Genomic DNA, 20,028 nt, shown 5'->3' with positions numbered 1-20,028 from the left:
TATTTCACTGTAGTTGTTTCCGAACACTTAGCGAAAATCAGCTGTACTAACTTAGTTGCGACCCTGACTTCCAAATGAGTATTATCATGGAAAATATTTAACTAGTGAGGAGGCTGTGCCAAAAAGGATGCAGGGATATTTAACAATTAAGCACCTTACCCGCAAATGCAAATTTTCTGTCTATTTTTATGTTGCTACATTAAATTAGAGCATCTCTGAGCCATCTTTGGCAAACTGTCCGTATTCTTTGCCGTGTAAAGCTGATATTAATTCTGGTTCAGAGTATTATCCTTGAGGACAGTTCTAGGTGAACTCTCTGATGGTATGAAGGTGCTTCCAAAATTCGATCCTGAGTTCTAGGAGCAAATAACATGTTCTATTTATGTTGCAAACTGGAAGTAAGACATTATTCGAACATTCATGTCTCAGCTGATTACTGCTCCTCTCGCACACTGGTCTATTGCACTGAATTGCTAAAACGGTGACCTATGATTCCGTCTATTTTGAAACAACATCAAATAATTTGGCAGGCTAAAACAATGCGCGATTTCTTTCTGCTTAGTTAATTTTCTGCACCTGTGTTTCTCGGCTCCACTCAAAGCTTATTAACTAACTCCATTTCCTGCAGTACAAAACCCTCTTTAAGTGTGAGTGGAAGGCATATTGTGTTATGCAATTAACTACCCTGAATAATCTTTATTCTGGCTTGCCCAAAATATGAGATTCCAGAATTAGTTTTGGGAAGGAATACGCGCTTCTCCGGTGCAGGCATCGTGCGCGTATTCAACAAATAAAGATTTGAGAGCGTAAAGAGCCGATACGTAAAAACTAGTAGATGCATTTAGGAATATTTGCATTCAGTAATGATAAGTGGTTGAAAGTGTTTGTTATAATTACATACGCGAAATGGATCTCCTGTCCTTTCTATGATACCCTATCATTTTAATAGCGCACCGTTAAAAAACTCGCTGTGCTTAACGAGGGGTATTGGTAAATGTTACTGTTTATAACGTATCAAGAAGTTTCATGAGCGGTTGTTCGAGGTTTCTTATGCGAGTGCAAATACTAAAATCTTGAACAAAACGTGTGGAAACAAACGCATTTCACGCATTTTTCACAAATGTCATGACTTACACGTGGGTAAAGATCTAGCCAATCAAATCATGTGTCCCTAGAGCAACTTGTTCCTCGTGCCCGAGGCTCTGCCGGCTAATCTGGGGACGAGAATCCACTTATATTAATACCATCCAATTGGTTAGTGTCTGAGGGGAAAACATCAATGCACTACACGTGATTACAACGTGCAAGTGATTGACAGGGACTTCCTGTTCAGAACTTCTCACTCCGATTTAGATCGTAACATGGAATAATATATAGAGGATATTACATGGTTGCGCGGAGATATGAAATTTATCTTCGAGTGTTCAAATCGATATTTCACGAGTGAGCGCAGCGAACGAGTGGGATATCGATTTGAACACTCGAAGATAAATTTCATATCTCCAAGCAACCATGTAATATTCTGTTTATTATATAAACCTAAACCTACTAATTACGATGGTTTTGACGATTTTCTGAAGATTGCCGACCATTTTCCGAAGATTTTCGAAGATTTGCAAAATGCTGTCCGAAGGTCGTACGAATGATTCCGAACATTTTCCGAACTTTTCCGACAATTTCCGAAGATATCCGAAGATTGCCGAAGATTGCCGAGGAATATCCGAAGATGTTTCGATTTAATATCGATTTACTTTGGCTGAGGGTCTTAATGGGGGGATCTACATGTCGGTAGTCGGTTAAAAATTCCTTACTTTGTCGGTTGTCGGTTAAAATTTTCGACCTTTGTCGGTTGTCGGTAAATCTCAGTTAATCATTAAAAGTGCAAGTTAATTATTAATATTTGTTATTTAATTTACGCAGTTTTAAGACTTTAAACTCTAGACGATATGAAAATTTGTAATAATTCATTATTTGGTTGCACTTAAACCTCTTTAACTCTGTTTTTTTAAGCAACGTGTTCATCTAGTACCGATAAAATCAGTTTGCATCAGCAAATGCTCGTCAAATATTACTGAAATTTGGACCGTTCGGCAGAAAAGAATAAATTTAAAGGCAGTGTTATTCATTTACCAATAAAACAGAAAGATGCTTCTAAACTCTTTTACTCGCTTCTTCTATTTGTAAGGATTTTTCTTTTCAATTTTTGCGTTCCTGAAAAATGGAGGGTGTATACAAACATTCCGTTCAAGAAAACAGCAAATAAAAAACGTGGAACCAAAGGTTAACCACGTTAATGTTTGAGCTTAATACTTAACTACAGAACTACTGCACACTAAAACTAATACGGCTAATAGAACGTTCCACACTTACCGTTGAGCTCACTGCTGCTTTCATCCGATATTAAATTTGGAAGCTCAAGCAGCCACTACCCATCCGTTACAATTGCAAATTTTCGCATTTTTCCCGTAAGCGTTTTCGCCAGGCGAAATAACTTTAGCGAGAACCCGCCAATGCCAAATTAATGCGCCTGCTCCTTTAGCCCTAAAAACTCCGTTAGATGTTTTTTTTAGCTTGGAAAAACTTTTATGAGGTTTTTTTTTCACCGGAACCCGGCTACGATGGCATTCGATGGCAACCTCCTCGCCTTACAATCACTTTAACAATCCCGCTCATGGCCTGTCACCTCATGAATAACCAACGTCCGTATAACATCGGACCAAGTCGGTTGTCGGTTAGAATTTATTTGTCGCTAATCGGTAATTTTTTCCTCGTTTTGTCGGTAGTCGTTAATATTTTTCGCCCATTGTCGCTAGTCGGTTAACCCCATTCAGACCCTCTTGGCTCATTCAGCATTGAAACAGGGCAAACTTGTCAGAAAATGTTTCGAAATCGATATCTTCACATGTGAAAATAACATGTTATTTTCACGTGTGAAGATATGATTTTTTCGCGCGAACGGATTTCCTGGTATTTCACTGATGTTTATATAATAAATTATTCCATGTTGTGGAATAATATATTATTCCATGTTGTTCCATTTTTAGTTTTTCAAAGTTGTAGAATTTTACAACTTTGAAAAACTAAAAACCCAAATTATAAAAAGAGAATTAAAAAAGGATGGGAATCAATTTACTGGGTTAATGTGCTTTTAATCTGCGCATTTTGTTGCTTCCTATTTTAAGAAAATCTGATTACAAACCGGCTGAGTTAACAAAATAAATACAAAATTATTATAAAGCCGGTCTCCAAAGAACGGTTAAAATGCCATTCTGCAAAATTTTTAAGTGTAAATTAAAGCAAATACAAAACTGTTTTAAAATAAATATTATTATTAAAAGTTTCAGGTCGACGTCGGCTAAAACATCCTGAATGCAATAAAATTATGTATAGAATATTCAAGATCTACAAAATAGCGAATTGAAAAGCTAGTGTCCAAAGAATGCCCTGAAGAATCGTTCTGAATTTTTTAATTGTATATTTACTCCAATACACTGAAGCACTTTGAAAGAAATATTATTTACAAGTTTAAAGTCGGCTGACCACTGATACCTTAATAAGGTATCAGTGTACCCCAAATGACCATCATGCGTTAGAGCTGCCTTACCGTCTAGTAATTAACGCAAACCCCAGCAAAGTATATAATTTCTGAAAGCTTAGGAATCGTAAATTACGAAGATATATTTATTTTAAGTAAAAAAAAGTTAATGTTATCCAAAAAGAGCGTGTCATTTCCAAAAGTACCGAGGCTCATAAATCGGGTTCGTTTCCGGACAAATTTGAGTGGGAAAAAGCGATTAGCATCGCTATGTGTTCTCCACGCATTTTTCTAAAAAACTGTGTCGGGGAATATTGATTACTTGTCTGGTTTGTTTTTGACACGCAGTTAAACTTTAAAAGTGTAAGGAACAACTATTCTCTGCGTTAAAACAGCCATAACTTTTGAAAGAAGAAAAAAGTTAAAATTCGCCGACACAGTTTTGTTGTTCAATTATCGGGCAACATTAATTCTTGCCAAATTTCAGCGAAAATTGTTGAAACCCCATTGAAAACGAACTTAAAATGTGCGCCTCTCTGTTCGAAAATTTGTTTACGAGATACGAAAGAAAATGTATTTTGGGGCGTACTTCCGCTTTAGTGAGATTAATTACACAAGACGCGTGAAAATGATCACGCGTTGAGCGGTAGAATGAAGGTTCATTTTACTTTAACAATAGGACTTGCTCAAAGCGGTGTCAAATGTTGCTTCTGGTCGGAAACATAATTTTATTTCTACCGCTCGCTTTATAACAATTTTCGTCTCAGTGCAACAGTTTTAGAAATGTTAAATCTAAAACAACAAAAACGTGGAGTCGCAAGCATCCTAAATGTCCTAAAGTAAGCCGAGGAACTAGTCGTGATGTCGGGTCGTACCGCTTCAAGCGGCGAAAAATAATTCGCTCTGTGCATCTCCCAAATCTTTAGTCTTTTCCCGTTGTTGCAGCATTCTTTGAAAATGAGAAAGGAATGGGAAAATGTTTCTTCTTTCACGTCTGAAAAACCATGCATCTTGCCAGCGCAAAACACCCAAAGCATCTCGTCGAAAACCAAGAACTGTGATAATCACGCAACGGTAGATCGCCCCGCTTCTTTAGACAACCTGTTGACAGCTATCAATATCAAATAATTAATGGCAAGAAAAGTTTTTCGTTCATAACTTTGTGTAGAGTCAATCTTTTTCCATGCTCTTTTTTTTGAATGGAAGGTCTTAATGAGATCTACCCAAAAATACCAAAATATATTTTTCTTTAAAATGGTCAATTTTGGGGTACACTGAAAATTGCATATTAAGTTATAAAACTACGAAATGACTGTAAAGCCAGTGTCCAAAGAACAGTTAAAAACCGTTCTCCAAGTGTTTCTGGTGTGTACATTGAGTCATATGAAAGCAGGTTTTAAATAGATGTTATTTACAAGTTTCTGGTCGACTATACAGAAGTACTGTCGCTTCAGAGAAAGATTGTTGATTGTCTCGATGTGGTCTAATTACCCCTAGGCCTGGAGTGCTCAAAGGCATCTTAAGAGATTCCTTAGTGCTTGGCGATAATTTCCACTGAAAAGAAAGCAGATGCAAGGATTTATGGCACAATTTGCGTGAAGCAAAGGGAAGGCAACCAACCGGAAGTAAAGGAAGTCACACTGAAACAATATGTGCGGCATAAAGAAATGCAGAAACCAGCCGATACTGAATGGCAGCTAGCATACTGCAAAGCCTACTACAATAGCAATAGCCATCTTCAGCACATTTCGTTTCCTTTTCACGCGTTGCTGTCCAGCGTTGGCCGATTGCTCGCCTGGAATCGTCTGTGACTTCAGCTTTGAATAGATGATAATGTAAAGCATGGCTATTAATACTAAAGGGTTATAAACTAATACAACAAGCATTGCTAATATGTAATTTTTATAAGATGAAGACTCTCCAAATACTTCATTCCACTGCAGTGCACACGTCAGCCCTCCTGGATCTTTAGCAAGTTTGGCGGCGAAAAGATATGGGGAGAAGATAGCCATCGCGACGATCCAAGTGGCGAGAATCAAGAACCGGCATAGCTTTGAATTGATGACCGGGGGACGGAGGGGAAATACCACAGCTCCAAATCGATCCACTGCTATCAGAACCAGGCTCTGAATTGACACAGCAACGGAGACTTCTGGTAAGAAGAAAATCAGCTTACATAGGGCCTGGCCAAGAGGACCACTGATCAGCCAGGAGTCAACGTACAACTCTGTTAGTTTCTTCGGGATCAGGAAAATCGGATAAAACAGATCGGACATAGCCATGTTTACGATTAAAAAGTTGATGGGTCTTCTCATGGTTTTCGTCTTGTAGACAATTATTCCAATGAAGATGTTTCCAGCCAGAGAGACAACAAAGATCAGGCAGTAAGCGAAGATTGTTCCTATTCTTGCCGCTGAGGGATTGTAGCAGCTCGATGGCTGTGTACCGTGCATCGTTGCGTTCAACATTGTCGACATGGGACACTGAGTAATAGAATGTTTGTAAACGAATTATATCTCAGTCTTACACAAGTTACGTTTTGCTCAGTTTCTTTACACGCTGCTCTGTCTATTTTGCCTACTTTAAGTGGAGTCATATAAAATGATTAATGGACTGCTTTCACCGATTATATTGACCGATGGCGATGACACTGTACGAAGGAAAACTAGTAGCTATTTGTCGTCTTCTGGCCTAAAAAGGCAACTTTTAATTAAAAAAAGACCACCTCGAAGATTGTCCAAGATGAAGGTTATCTTTCTAAAGGTGAATTGTTTCCTCCGCCAAACTGAAGAAAATAGAAACATTTAATTACGAAAACTTCAAGGTGGTCTGACCATCTGCACTTGCATAATTGGTGCTCTCTCACTTGTATTGATTCAATAGGGGGATCCTACTGATCGGTGATTATTCACGGCGTCTCTGTACCTTTTAGGCTGTCAAAGACCTTCGGTGTTCGGCTGTGTTGTGCCATAAAAAGCTTTTTTAGTTTTTTTCCGAACACTTAGCAAAAATCAGCTGTACTAGCTTAGTGGCGACCCAGACTTCTCAATAAGTCATCATGAAAAATATTTAACTAGTGAGAAGGCTGTGCCAAAAAAGATGTATAGTGATATTAAGGTCGCGCAGGACTCTTGCTCATTAATATATTCATTAGCCAAATTTCTTGTTGGAGTGCTGTCTTGTAAAGCTTTAATTCACTACATTTTGAATATCGATTTCTCTAAAATTTAATAAGGATACCCAGGGATGATGGAATTACATCATGATTGTACTTTTACTGGGAGATGACCGTTGTCTGTGATGTTACAAGCCCTTAAAAGTTTAACTGAAGATAATGCGATTTTGTGTCCAAGTTTTCAGCTAGCACAGCGCACCAAATTAAATGATTATACATCCTAGTGATAAATCGTAACTTCTTTTGTGTTCCCACTAGAACGAAATTTTCGATTTCAAAAACTACTACAAGTTAATGGCTTCTAAGAGAGTAAAAATGTGAAATCTAAACTTTGAAACATGCTATCTTCATTTTGAGAAGGAAATTTAAAAATTCGCTCTAGCCAGAACACAATAGAGTACACCAAGTTTATGTTCCTCGCGAATCAACTCTTGAAATTCTATATCGGCGGAGAAAACTTGGACACAAAATTGCAGGTTTTGAGGCTTCCGAAGACCTTCCGAGTCGATGTTTACAACAACGTGTGCTTTATTTAAAGCTGTGAATCTAATTATGATAATTCGCTATGTTCCAGCGCACGGGATGCGAGGCTGAGAACAATACCGTGTAATTACTTGTACAAAGAACTCTGAGAAAAAAAATTCTCATGAATATTTCGTTTGTTGTCGGCTTCAGTCGTCGCAGTTCGTGCATACTCTTTAAATAAATACATACATAATGATTTCAAGGGTCCTGCGCGACCTTAAACTAGCACCTTGCCCTTAAATGCAAATTTTCTGTTTACTTATACAGTAGAACCCCGGTAACTCGAACTCGGATAACTCGAACAACCCCGCTAACTCGAACAAACTACCATTTCCCTTGGATTTGACCTCATTTTTCAGTCATTTTTACTCGGTTAACTCGAACTCGGAAATTTGGGTCAAATTTTCCCAGATAACTCGAATTTCGGTTCTTGAAACTCGCCACTTATGCCCATTGATTAGTGCAACGAACAGATCACGTATTTGACAGCCATTTTCCTCTCGTATCATAAGAATTTATGATCGTGTTAGAGTTTCTGACGAGATATGTTTAGTTTGCACTGTACATCAGTAAACTATCAATTATTAACTTGGCAAATTAAATATTCAACCGACCCCGATAACTCGAACCCCCGCTAACTCGAACTGTTTTTCGTTTCCCTTCAGAGTTCGATTTACCGGGGTTCTACTGTATATTGCTTCATTAAATTAGAGTACCTCTGAGCAATCTTTGGCAGACTGTATGTATTCTTTACTGTGTTAAAAAATTGAAAATCAACTAACAAAGCCTGATATTTAATACTGGTTCATGATTGTTTCAGAGTACTATCCTTGAGGACAGTTCTAGGTGAACTCTCAGATGGTATGAAGGTGCTTCCAAAATTTCATCTTGCGTTCTAGGAGCAAATAACATGTTCTATTAAATTTTATGTTGCAAATTGGAAGTACAAAATCATGCAGATATACTTATTTCAGCTGATTACTGCTCCTCTTACACACTGTTCTATTGCACAGAATTGCTAAAACGGTGACCTATGAATCTGTTTACTTTGAAACAACATCAAATAATTTGGCACACTAAAACAATGCGCGATTTCTTTCGGTTTAGTTAATTTTCTGCACCTGTGTTTCTCGGCTCTACTCAAAGCTTCCATTTCCAGCAGTACAAAACCCATGCAAAATGTAATTGGAAGGCATAGAGCGGTTTTCGCTTGAGTGTCAAAAGTAATTCGCGTTTGCATTTGTTTTGCATTACGTACTACGCTTAGTGATTGGCTTAAAACTCTCGCGCCACTTTCTCAGCCAATCAGAAGTAAAACCGAAATCAATCGTGACTCGCTTGTGCACGTTTTCCCGCGCTTCGTGCCGGCAACGTGTATTTGCTTAGATTTTTGATTGGCTCACTGGATTGTCTATGTCTTTTGTAATTGGACAGAGTGATTACTTTGGTTTTGGTTTTACGACACTCAATTGAAAACTGCTCTATTGCGTGTTATGCAATTAACTTTAAACTGATTTACCCTGAATAATCTTTATTCTGGCTTGCCCAAAATATGAGATTCCCGAATTAGTTTTGGGAATGAACACGCGCTTCACCGGTGCAGGCATCGTACGCGTATTCAACAAATAAAGATTCTTTTATTTAAGTAACTCTGTCTCGTAAAGAGCTGACACGTAAAAACTACTCAATGCATTTAGGAATATTTGCATTCAGTAATGATAAGTGGTTGAAAGTGTTTGCTATAGTTAAATACGTGAAATGGATCTCCTGTCCTTTCTATGATGCCATGTCATTTTAATAGTACACCGTTAAAAAACTCGCTGTGCTTGACGAGGGGTATTGGTAAATCTTACTGTTTATAATGTATACTAAAATCTTGAACAAAACGTGTTAAAACAAACGCATTTCACGCAATTTTCACAAATGTCCTGACTTACACGTGGGTAAAAATATTTTATCTCCTCCCCCCTACTATGGGAGGCGCGGTGGCCTAATGGTTAGTGCGCTGGACTCTGAATCGAGCAGTCTGGGTTCGATCACTTGCTGGGGTCATTGTGTTGTGTTTTTGGGCAAGACACTTTCTGTTACAGTGCCTCTCTCTACCCAGGTGTATGAATGGGAACCAGCGAATTTATTGCTGGGGGTAACCCTGCGATGGACTAACATCCCATCCAGGGGGAGTAGAAATATACCGAGTCGCTTCCTACTACTAAAACCGGGATAATTTCCGGCCTGATGGGCCACAAGGCTCGTACACAGACTTAACCTACCTACCTACCTACCTACCTACCTACCTACCTACCTACCTACCTACCTACCTACCTACCTACCTACCTACCTACCTACCTACCTACCTACCTACCTACCTACCTACCTACCTACCTACCTACCTACCTACCCCTACAAAATGTTGATTCTTGGGGTTTACGGTTCCCCCGGCTCTGTTTTCACAACACGGCAGCGTTGACAACATTGAAATGGGGAGGGGATTAAAAAATTTGACCTGTGGCACCTACTGAGTTAGAGTGGAAATTTGCCAAGTGTTTCAACAGTTTTGTCCAAGATCGTAGTAGAAAACAAAGAAGCGCAGCATATCCCCAAACACAGTCAAGCGAAAAACGAATTCGAAAAAGGCGTTAACAAAAATGTAATGACCGCGCAAAACTGCCCTCCCCACACCCTAACCTCCCACTAATTTTTTTCGCACGTCCGTTTTTCCCGTTTTGTTTTTTGGACGATTTAGGAAGAAAGGTCGGATCTACTCGTTCTTGAAGATATTTCGTGTAGAAACTAACTATGTCATATTCACTTAGGCCTTTAACATAACGTTCCACGTCATTGATACACTCCCAAATAATGTCCGCGTTTGTCGGATAAAATGAGCAGGAGATTAAAAACAGTCAAATGTCATGGGTTTTGCCAGTTGGGGAGTGAGGCTCTTGGATTTGAAATATTATCTACTGCCATTGACATATTATACCTGTTATCTATCTATATTAGCTATAACCTAGCTAAAAAAAGTAATTACCAAAGAAAGCAGGGGTTTAAAACAATATTTTTTCTTCTTTTCCTCTTAGATCCCACAAGGCCCTAGCTTATCAAAAAGAATATTTCGTGAATCTTACATAAAAGAGAGTTTTTTTTAAAACGTCTTATTCCCAGTCTGCTTTGCGGGGTTGTTTACAATGGCAAACGCTTCGCTTACTCGCTAGTCAACGATATCAGAGCAGTCGAGTTCCCTTCTGCACTTATATTCATTCTCGTCGTGCCCAGAGCCGCGCGCTTGTCCCTCTAAGCCGGCTGAGCCTGGGGAACGAGGAACAAATGGCTCTGGGCACACATGAGTTGATTGGCTAAATGTTCAACAAAGAGACTTTAAATCTAGCCAGTCAAATCAACCGTAGTAAAATCCCCTACAACAAAGGGATTTCAAAAAGGTTAATTTCATTTGCCAAATTTGAATTTCCTTTGTTAAAAATCTAGCCAATCAAATCATGTGTCTCCAGAGCCACTTGTTCCTCGTGCCCCAGGATCTGCCGGCTAAGAGGGACAAGCGACTCTGGGGACGAGAATGCACTTTTATTTATAACATCCTGGTGGTTCGTGTCTGAGGGGAAAACATCAATGCACTACACGTGATTACAACGTGCAAGTGATTGACAGGGACTTCCTGTTCAGGCTTCTCACTGCGATAATAAACGATTTAGATCGTAACATGGAATAATATTCCACAACTTCGGAAACAAAAAGGATGAGAATCAATTTACTTGATCTGAATGTGCTTTTAATCTGCGCATTTTGTTGCTTTCTATTTTAAGTAAATTACAAATTGATTTTACAAAATAGATACAAAATTATTGTAAAGCCGTCTCCAAAGAACAGTAAAAAGTCATTCTGCCAAATTTTTAAGTGTAAATTAAAGCAAAGACAAAGCTGTTTTGAAATAAACATTAATTAAAAGTTTAATTTCAGGTCGACGTCGACTAAAACATCCTGAATACAATAAAGTTATATAAAGAATTTACAAGAACGACAAAATAGCGAATTGAAAAGGTAGTGTCCAAAGAATGCCCTCAAGAATCGTTCTGCGTGTTTTTTAATTGTATATTCACTCCAATAAACTAAAACACTCACAGGGAGCAGATGAGCTAAATTCGACCTTTGTAAATATTAAAATGTTCGATCTATTTCGTAGCGCTTGTCATACGTTATCCGATCTTTTTGTTTATCTTGTGACGCCAACGGTCATTGAGCCTGCGGCTACGCCAAGCGCAACAGGATTCCCGCAGGTTCAGGAGGTTTAACCCAGGTTTAACCGTCGCGCAAACAAAAACATCAGATAACGTATGACAAGCGCTACGAAATAGATCAAACATTTTTAATATTTACAAAGGTCGAATTTGTCTCCTCTGCTCCCTGTGAAGCACTATGAAAGGAATATTATTTACAAGTCAAAAGTCGACTGAATCTAGTCTTCTTATGGACTTAAGAAAATTACATATTAAGTTTACAATATAACTACGAAATGACTGTAAAGCCAGTGTCCAAAGAACAGTTAAAAACTGTTCTGCAAGTGTTTCTGGTGTGTAGTCATTAAATCATACGAAAGTTTCAGGTCGACTTTACAGAAGTATCGTCGCTTCAGAGAAAGATCTTACTTGATCTTCCTGTTTTCAATGAAAATGACGAATTGTAAACTAATAGGCAGTGTCCAAAAAGCGGCATTGGCAACCGTTTTGCAAAGTTTTAAATTAAAGTTTACATTAACTAAAATAAACTAGACACTTTGAAGATCTTTGAAATAAATATTATTTACAATTTTTAGGTCAACTGAAACTTCCTATAAACTTACGAAAATTACATATGAAGTTTATAATATAATTACGAAAAGACTGTAAATCAGTCTCCAAAGAAGAGTTAAATCTGTTCTGCAACATTCTGATGTGTACATTGAATCAAATGAAAGCAGGTTTGAAATGAATGTTATTTACAAAATTCAGGTCGACTATACAGCAGTTTCGACGCTTTAGAGAAAGATCTTACTTGAACTCCCTGTTTTCATTAATGAAAATGACGAAATGTAAAGCCCGCCCAGTGTCCCAAGAACGACCTTGAGAACCGTTTTGCAAAGTTTCAAATTAAAGTGTACATTAACTCAAATAAACTGAACACTTTGAAGATCTTTGAAATAAATATTATTATCAAGTTTTAGGCCCGGGCCAAACGTCGAATTTTACGTGAGTCGAACCTAATGCAAATGACCAAAAACAATCGGTTTTGCTCATTTACATTATATTAGGTTCGACTCATCTGAAGTTCGACGTTTGGCCCGGGCCTTAGGTCGACTGAAACTTTCTATAAGCTTACGAATATTACATATAAAGTTTACAATATAATTACGAAATGACTGTAAAGCCAGTGTCCAAAGAACAGTTAAAAACCGTTCTGCAACATTCTGAAGTGTACATTGAATCAAATGAAAGTTTCAGGTCGACTTTACAGAAGTATTGTCGCTTCAGAGAAAGATCTTATTTGATCTTCATGTTTTCAATAAAAAGCTGCGAGCTAAAGATTTTTAATCTATGTACCGTTCTATATGTTATTCTAATCTTTTTTTCGCATTTAATCCGTTCGGTGATGTCTGATAAACAGTGGAAAATAACTGCCCTGTAACAGTGTATAATCGTTCTAGTCAAAACGGAAAAAATCTGTTTGCTTCTTTCCAGTTTTGTATGTGACCGTTTGGTGCACAATCGCAATTCGCGCTTTGGGTTAGTGATCCGTTCCCCTAACATTTAAACATTTAAAGTATGGAATCGCATTTTTTGACTATTTCGAGAGATCGTCCGTTTGAATTGCCGATATTATTTTATAGTAGAGGCTCGATTAGTTGATTGTTTGACTCACTGAGGCCTGATTACCCTTGAATTGCCGCAAAAGCATCTTAAGAGATTCTTTCGTGCTTGGCGATAATTTCCACTGAAAATAAAACAGATGCAAGGATTTATAGCACAATTTGCGTACGGCAAAAACTTGACAACAATCAAGAAGTATCGAAAGCCACAAGACCATATGTCCGGTACAGAGAGGATTAGAATCCAGCAGATACTGACGGGCAGCCAGCATACTGCAAAGCCTAACACAATAGCAATGGCCATCTTTAACACTTTTCGCTCCCTTTTCACGCGTTGCTGTCTCGTGTTGACCGATTGTTCGCCTGGAATATTCTCTGACTTCAGCTTCAAGTATGTGATAATGTAAAGTATGGCTATCAACACTAAAGGGGTATAAATGAATGCAACAAATATTGATAACATGTAATCTACAAGAGATGAGGACTCGCCAAAGACTTCACTCCACTGCAGTCTACACACCGGTCCTCCTTGATATTCAACAAGTTTATAGGCGAAGAGATCAGGAGAGTTGATTGCCATCGCGACGATCCAAGTGCCAAGAACGAACAACAGGCACAGCTTTGAACTGATGAGTGGGGAACGGAGGGGAAATACCACGGCACCAACTCGATCCACTGCTATCAGAACCAGGCTCTGAACAGACACAGCACTGGAGACATTTGGTAAGAAGAAAGACAGCTTACATAAGGCCTGGCCAAGAGGACCACTGATCAGCCAGGATCCGACGTACAACTCTGTTAGTCTCCGGGGGATCAGGAAAATCGGATACAGGAGATCTGACATCGCCATGTTAACGATAAAAAAGTTGATGGGCTTTCTCATGGTTTTCGTCTTGTAGACAATTATTCCGATGAAGATGTTTCCAGCCAGCGAGACAACAAAGATCAGGCAGTAAGCGAAAGTTTCTCCGGTTTTTAAGGCCGTAGGATTGAAGCAGCTCGATAGTTGTGTTCCATTCGTCGTTGTGTTCACGTTTGCCGACATTCTCGTAGTTCAGGTTATTATTCAGCTATTTCCCTCACAAATTGTTTTTCTTCTGGTTTTCTAACGAGGAAGCAACACTATTTATGTTCTACGGAAGGCTTGATAATCACTTGTCGCGGTGACGTCAATCATGTATTTATTACGGAAATTTAAAACATGATAACCATTTTTAAAACAGTTTAATTTGCCGATGTTAATTTAAAAAAACGATTGTGAAAACAAATGAGCAGCTGCTTGTTTCTGATCTGCTTATCACAAAGGGATTTATTTTGAAAATTTTGAAAGGGGTGTATTTTCCTGTTTTCCAGAGATAGTTTAATTATGTTAGTCACTGCCACAGCTAGTGGCAGCGCTAAGTCCTGTCCTACTCTCAAAGAACGTCGCGAACGGGAAAAATCGTTATATACTAGGGCGCCATCAATTTTCGCGTGGTCGTTTACCCTGCTTGTTTCTTCCGCGTTTCACTTGTCAATCTATGAGTAGCGACTGCTGTAGGGTTTGTACTACTTGATAAAATTCATTTGTGTTATTAAAATGACATTTCCTTAAATATCACGTTATTTTATTTTTGACTTGCAATCGTGGATTAAGGATAATTTTAATTAACTATTAGATCTTGGAAGATCTAACAGATAACATTTTTAGATCCCTTAAGCTTATCATCTAAAATCTTTTGTGAGCCATATACAAAACGGGTGAATATTCTTCATTTCCAAAAACGTTTTGGTCGCACTAATTTACTTTGTGGAACTGTTGGAAGGGTAATCATTGTTTTCTTGGCAAGGACTGAAAGGAGTGGTGGTGCCGGCAAAGGCAAAAACGCAATGTATTTTGCTGGATAGCATTTATATAGACTTCGTTACTAGAGTAGTTTCCCTTAGTTTGCACTCAACAATATCACTTTTGAAGTCGTCTGATTTAGCAAAGCACTGTTCCAAGAGGAAAACATCCGGGAACTTCACGTGATAATTAACATCAGTGCAAGTGATTGACAAAAGCTTCCTGCTCAGGCTTCCCACTCAGTCAACAAATAAGTTAGATATTCTACTTTTTTAGGGGAAATTAAACTAAACAAGCAAAACCCCACCGCCTCCTATGTACAGTTAATCATAATGAAAGTTATTTTAACGGATAGACAAAGTCTCTCTGCCATTGAGATGCTGTCAAATAAAGGCGTAGCTTCAAACGTTATTTATTCCACTGGGGTTTTAAGCTGCGCTTTAAGCTTCAAGACTGAATTAACTACTACTATGATGCGTTTTATTAGCGATTTATAATAAACTCCTCCAAAGAGTTATTCCTCATCTGGTCTCAAGTTATCGCCGTGTACACGCTGGTCTAATTGTGTTTGTATTAAAGGCGGAATTACCTTCTTGTGCTCCTTTAGGGAAAAAAATATTTAATTACAAAATTCACATTGGTCTTGTGTGTAAACTAAAACATGTATTTGCCAGAAGACGAAGAACGTCGAAGAAGGAAAAATTAAAGAGCGTCTGTTTATATTTTGACTCCTACAAAATGACATGAAGCGTAGGACTGTTGAATAATAAAGCTGCTTGTTTCCGTCCTTATTTTAAACCTGAAAACAACTTTCACAAATTTTAAATTAATATTTACATAGCTATTTGCTGCGATAGAAAACCTGAACCTTTGTGAATTATAGACAAAAAAAGTTTTGATTTAAACAAGTTTTGATTTGAAGGTTTTTTTAAGCAATCGTACAATAGTCGATCGCCAGAATCAAATGAAAGCAGGTTTGAAATAAATGTTATTTACAAGTTTCAGGTCGACTATACAATCGCTTCAGAGGAAGATCTTACTTAGATAAGATAAGATAAGATAACTTTATTTATACACGGTTTTTCCATCAGTCAATTAAGTTACTGGACTATCTAGCTATCTAACTAACTACAAAAATTTAATAACAACAAATTCAAATAACAAAAAAAAAAAGAAAAGTCTGCTTTTCATGGAGGCCGTGTCTAAAATTTACTTAAAATTTAGATATTACTTTAAACTGTGCCGACTTAATTTAGATTTGAAATCGGCCAGTGAAGATGCTTGTCTTAGGTCTATAGGTAAGTTGTTCCACAACTGAGCTCCGCTGTACGAAAAACTTTTCTTGAGATAATCAGTTCGAGGTTGTGGAAGAACTAATTTGTTTTCAGTATTCCTTAAACGATAAGCACTAACATCGTCACGATATACGAATCTTGATCTTCGACAATCAGGAGTCATACCATGTAATGTTTTATACATTAGGATAGACTTCTGTTCCAATCTTTGATAATAGAGTCTTCGCCACCCCAGTGTCCGGAACAAATCATCTAAATTACTATCATAGCTCGCAGACATTAGGGTACGAGCTGCGCGGTTTTGAAGCCTTTGCAGTTTTTCAGAAAGGCCCTTGTAGCTAATGGCACAAGCTATCTTCTTAGAAATGTTTTCAATATGTCACTCCCAGTTTATATTTTGATCAACATAAACTCCGAGGGATTTAGCGGAGGTCACTTGTTCTATTGCGTTCTCATTTATAGTAAGAGAGGGACTTTCCGTAAATTTTGATAACTTCTGCCTTGATGCAATAAGCTTAAACTCAGTTTTCGTCATATTTAGAGTAAGCTTGTTAGCAGACAGCCATTCGTGCACATTTCTCAGGTCGTGATTAAGGCGATAATTTATATGCTCAATGTCAGTGCTGGCAAGTGTTAGACTAGTACATGTATCATCTGCGTACATTCTGGGTTCCGAATATGTCAGACAGTGTGGTAAGTCATTAATATATATCAAAAACAGAAGAGGTCCCAAAATTGTTCCCTGGGGAACACCACATCTTAGACATTTCGGAGTTGACTTACAAGAATTAATATGACAAATCTGTGTTCGAGTATCTAAATAAGAAGCAAACCATTGATGACTGGTCCAACAAATCCCATAGTATTGCAATTTTCGCAACAAAATATCGTGATCTACTGTATCAAATGCCTTTTTGAGATCTAAAAAGACTACGGCATTAACAAGACCACGGTCTATATCCAAGGCCCAGCTATCTGTAGCTTCCATAAGTGCGGTGAGCGTGGAATGCAGAGACCGAAAACCAGATTGATGGCACGAGAGAAAGTTGTTTTTTGTTAAATAATGATAAAGTTGATCGTAGATTATCCGTTCAAAGACTTTGGCCAAAACTGGAATTACTGATATTGGCCGATAATTCGTCGGATCAGAACGCTTCCCAGAATTTTTATACAATGGAGTGACTCTGGCAGATTTCCACTCATCGGGAAAGATACCCGTGATTAGAGATTGATTAAATATATGAGTGAGAGATTCCGCCAGAAAATCAGGACATTCCCTTAGAAGTTTCGCTGAAATATTATCTAATCCTGTTCCCTTTGACCTACAAAGCTTTGATAGTAGTGCAAAAACACGTGTAGGTGTTGTTTTTTCAAAAACAAAATTGTTATCAGTTGCGGTAAGAAATTCGTCGAAGGATTTATCAACTTCTGTTACGTCTCCACTAAGGCTTGGCCCAACTTCTGTGAAAAAGGAGTTTAGCATTTCTGCTATATCTGTTTGATCTTCAGAATTTACTCCACTATATTCCATCTCATTAATAACAGTTTTATTGGATTTTCGTGAGGTCAGTTCATTGATTGTTTTCCATGTTTTCCTTTGATCCCCACAACAATTGTTGAAGGCATTTTCATAATACGCTTTTTTAGCGCTATTAATTTCCCAATTCACTTGATTTTTAACCATTCGAAATTGGTTCCAAATAAATGGATCCTTTGTCTTAATAGCTTTTTTTTGAGGCGGTTCTGAAATTCATCCGCTTTTTTAAAATAGTGGTTATCCATGGTGATTTAGAATCTCGTGTCCGTTTGGTCTTCATCGGTGCGTGCTTTTCACATACATTCAGGAATAATTCTTTCCACCTCCTCCACATATCATTAGGACCATACAATTTCTTTATATCATCCCAGGGTTGGGCTAAAATATCCGCATAGAAATTTGCGCTATTAAAATGTTTAAACTGTCTATATGTTATCAAGTTAACTCCTTTGGAGAAAGTGGGAATTGAAATTTTTCGATATGCATAAACTAAACTGCGATCACTTATGGCGACAAGAGACACCCCTGAACAATACACATTCTCTGCCCGATTTGTGAAAATCAGATTCAATTAAAGTACTTGTAGTAGGTGTAATTCTGGTAGGTTCATTAATGAGTTGTTCCAATCCATAAATATCTGTTATGTTTAGAAGAGCTTTCACATTAGCATTGTCTTTGGATTGCATGTAACAATTTAGATCCCCCAGGAGAAAATGTTCTACGTTTTCAGAATCTAATTTGCCTAATAATGTGTTTACATGCGCGAAAAGTTCATGGGGTGAATTTGGAGGTCTGTACCATGAAGTAATAACAAAGGGTTTTGAGTTATGTTTACGAATTTCAATTGATATAATTTCCAAGAGCTGACTTTCCAGATCTGTACGGACAGAATAGCTTATGTTTGAACGAATGTAAAAACATACGCCACCACCAAACCTGCCATTTGTTGACCTGTAACGGCGGATTATATCATAACCCTGGACTTTCACATCCTGATCAGAAAGGCTCTCATTTAGCCTGGTCTCATTTATGGCTAGAACGTCGATGTTTTGATCATTTAGAAAAACACGAAGTTCATCAATATGTTTCAAAAGACTGGTAATATTCAAACTAGCCATTTTAAATCCACGACACTTTGGCATTAGAGTATTTGAGCGAATTTGACCTGATCCGGACGCTGGAGGTGGCAATGAGATTGGGTGTCGGCACAGTTGTCAAGTAAGAATTATATCAATGAACCATATTATTTACAAAATTACTCGCTAAAATAGCAATACCTTTCTTGTTAAGGTGGAGCTTGTTATTGTTCAGATATGTTTCGTCGATGTTCAAGTGTTCGACAAAGCCCCAGCCATTTTGATTACAAAATGTTTTTAAAACTTTGTTGCAGTCCTTTACTTTCTTCATCTGATCTATGTGTGATTGCAAAAATGGTTACACTAGTGTTAAGGGAGTTTGTAGCAATCATATTTCCTAGGTCGACGATTTTCTCCGCCACATTCCGAGGAGAGGATGAATTTTTCAGATCATTTGTTCCGACATGGAGGATTATCGCCTTCGGTTTTGTAGCCAAGCTTGGTTGCAGATAATGCTCCATGTCTGTGGTTGTAGCACCAGGGAAACTTCTCACAGTTACGCGCTGTTTAGCTGCCCGACTTAATAAGTCCTTGCGTAAACCTTAGCTTTGCCTTTCTTTTTCTTCTTCCCTCGTTTAGGGTTATTGGACTTGTTTGATTTAACGGGTTGCCAGTTATCAGAAGCAGGTTGTTGATCGTGTGATCCTGACAATTGATCAGAAGAAAGTATTTTGATTACTTCAAGGAGGCTAGCCCTTTCTTTCTCAAGATGGTCAATGGTAGATTCATTTGAGCCGCATTTGAGCATTTGAGCACTAGTTCTTATTGTAGTGGCCGTAATCCGTCTCTATTAGTTAGACTGGATTTAATGCCACTTATTTCGGACCAGACCTTTGCAATTTCTTTAGAGAATTTCTCACTCAAGTTGTTAATTAGTACTTCGCCAGTGTTGAGGGCATGTTGAGCGTGTTCGAATGATTCGCTTTCGCTTTCATTCTTGTTCTCGTTCTCGCCCAGAGCAACTTCATCAACTTCAAAATCTTCTCTCACAAGCGAGTGATCGTTTCGGGTGTCGGCAGTCACTGTTGTTGACATTAATCTCACTTGTTGATGTTCACCGCCTGTTGAATGTTCGTCGGCGAAGTGAGTGTTGTTGGTTTCGTCTGGTGACTCGGCAGAGCTTTGATTTTGAACTGCTTGTGAGAT

The 20,028-nt window shown here is 38.1% G+C and overlaps 2 protein-coding genes and 1 pseudogene across 2 annotated transcripts; all 3 read right to left on the bottom strand.

Annotated features, from left to right (window-relative positions):
- Nucleotides 1-5,232: 5,232 nt before the first annotated feature.
- LOC144660843 (QRFP-like peptide receptor) lies at nt 5,233-6,012 on the bottom strand. Its single transcript, XM_078521573.1, has one exon. The coding sequence runs from the start codon at nt 6,010-6,012 to the stop codon at nt 5,233-5,235; it is 780 nt and encodes a 259-aa protein (XP_078377699.1).
- A 7,126-nt stretch (nt 6,013-13,138) lies between these two features.
- On the bottom strand, nt 13,139-14,134 carry LOC144660932 (QRFP-like peptide receptor). The gene has a single exon (XM_078521652.1). The coding sequence runs from the start codon at nt 14,132-14,134 to the stop codon at nt 13,139-13,141; it is 996 nt and encodes a 331-aa protein (XP_078377778.1).
- A 3,793-nt stretch (nt 14,135-17,927) lies between these two features.
- Nucleotides 17,928-19,084, bottom strand: LOC144660930 (uncharacterized; annotated as a pseudogene).
- Between the last annotated feature and the right edge of the window lie 944 nt (nt 19,085-20,028).

Source organism: Oculina patagonica, chromosome 7 (genome assembly GCF_052425735.1).
Source record: "Oculina patagonica isolate OP01 chromosome 7, crgOcupat, whole genome shotgun sequence".
Classification (NCBI taxonomy): domain Eukaryota; kingdom Metazoa; phylum Cnidaria; class Anthozoa; order Scleractinia; family Oculinidae; genus Oculina; species Oculina patagonica.
This window is presented reverse-complemented; position numbering and strand designations above follow the sequence as displayed.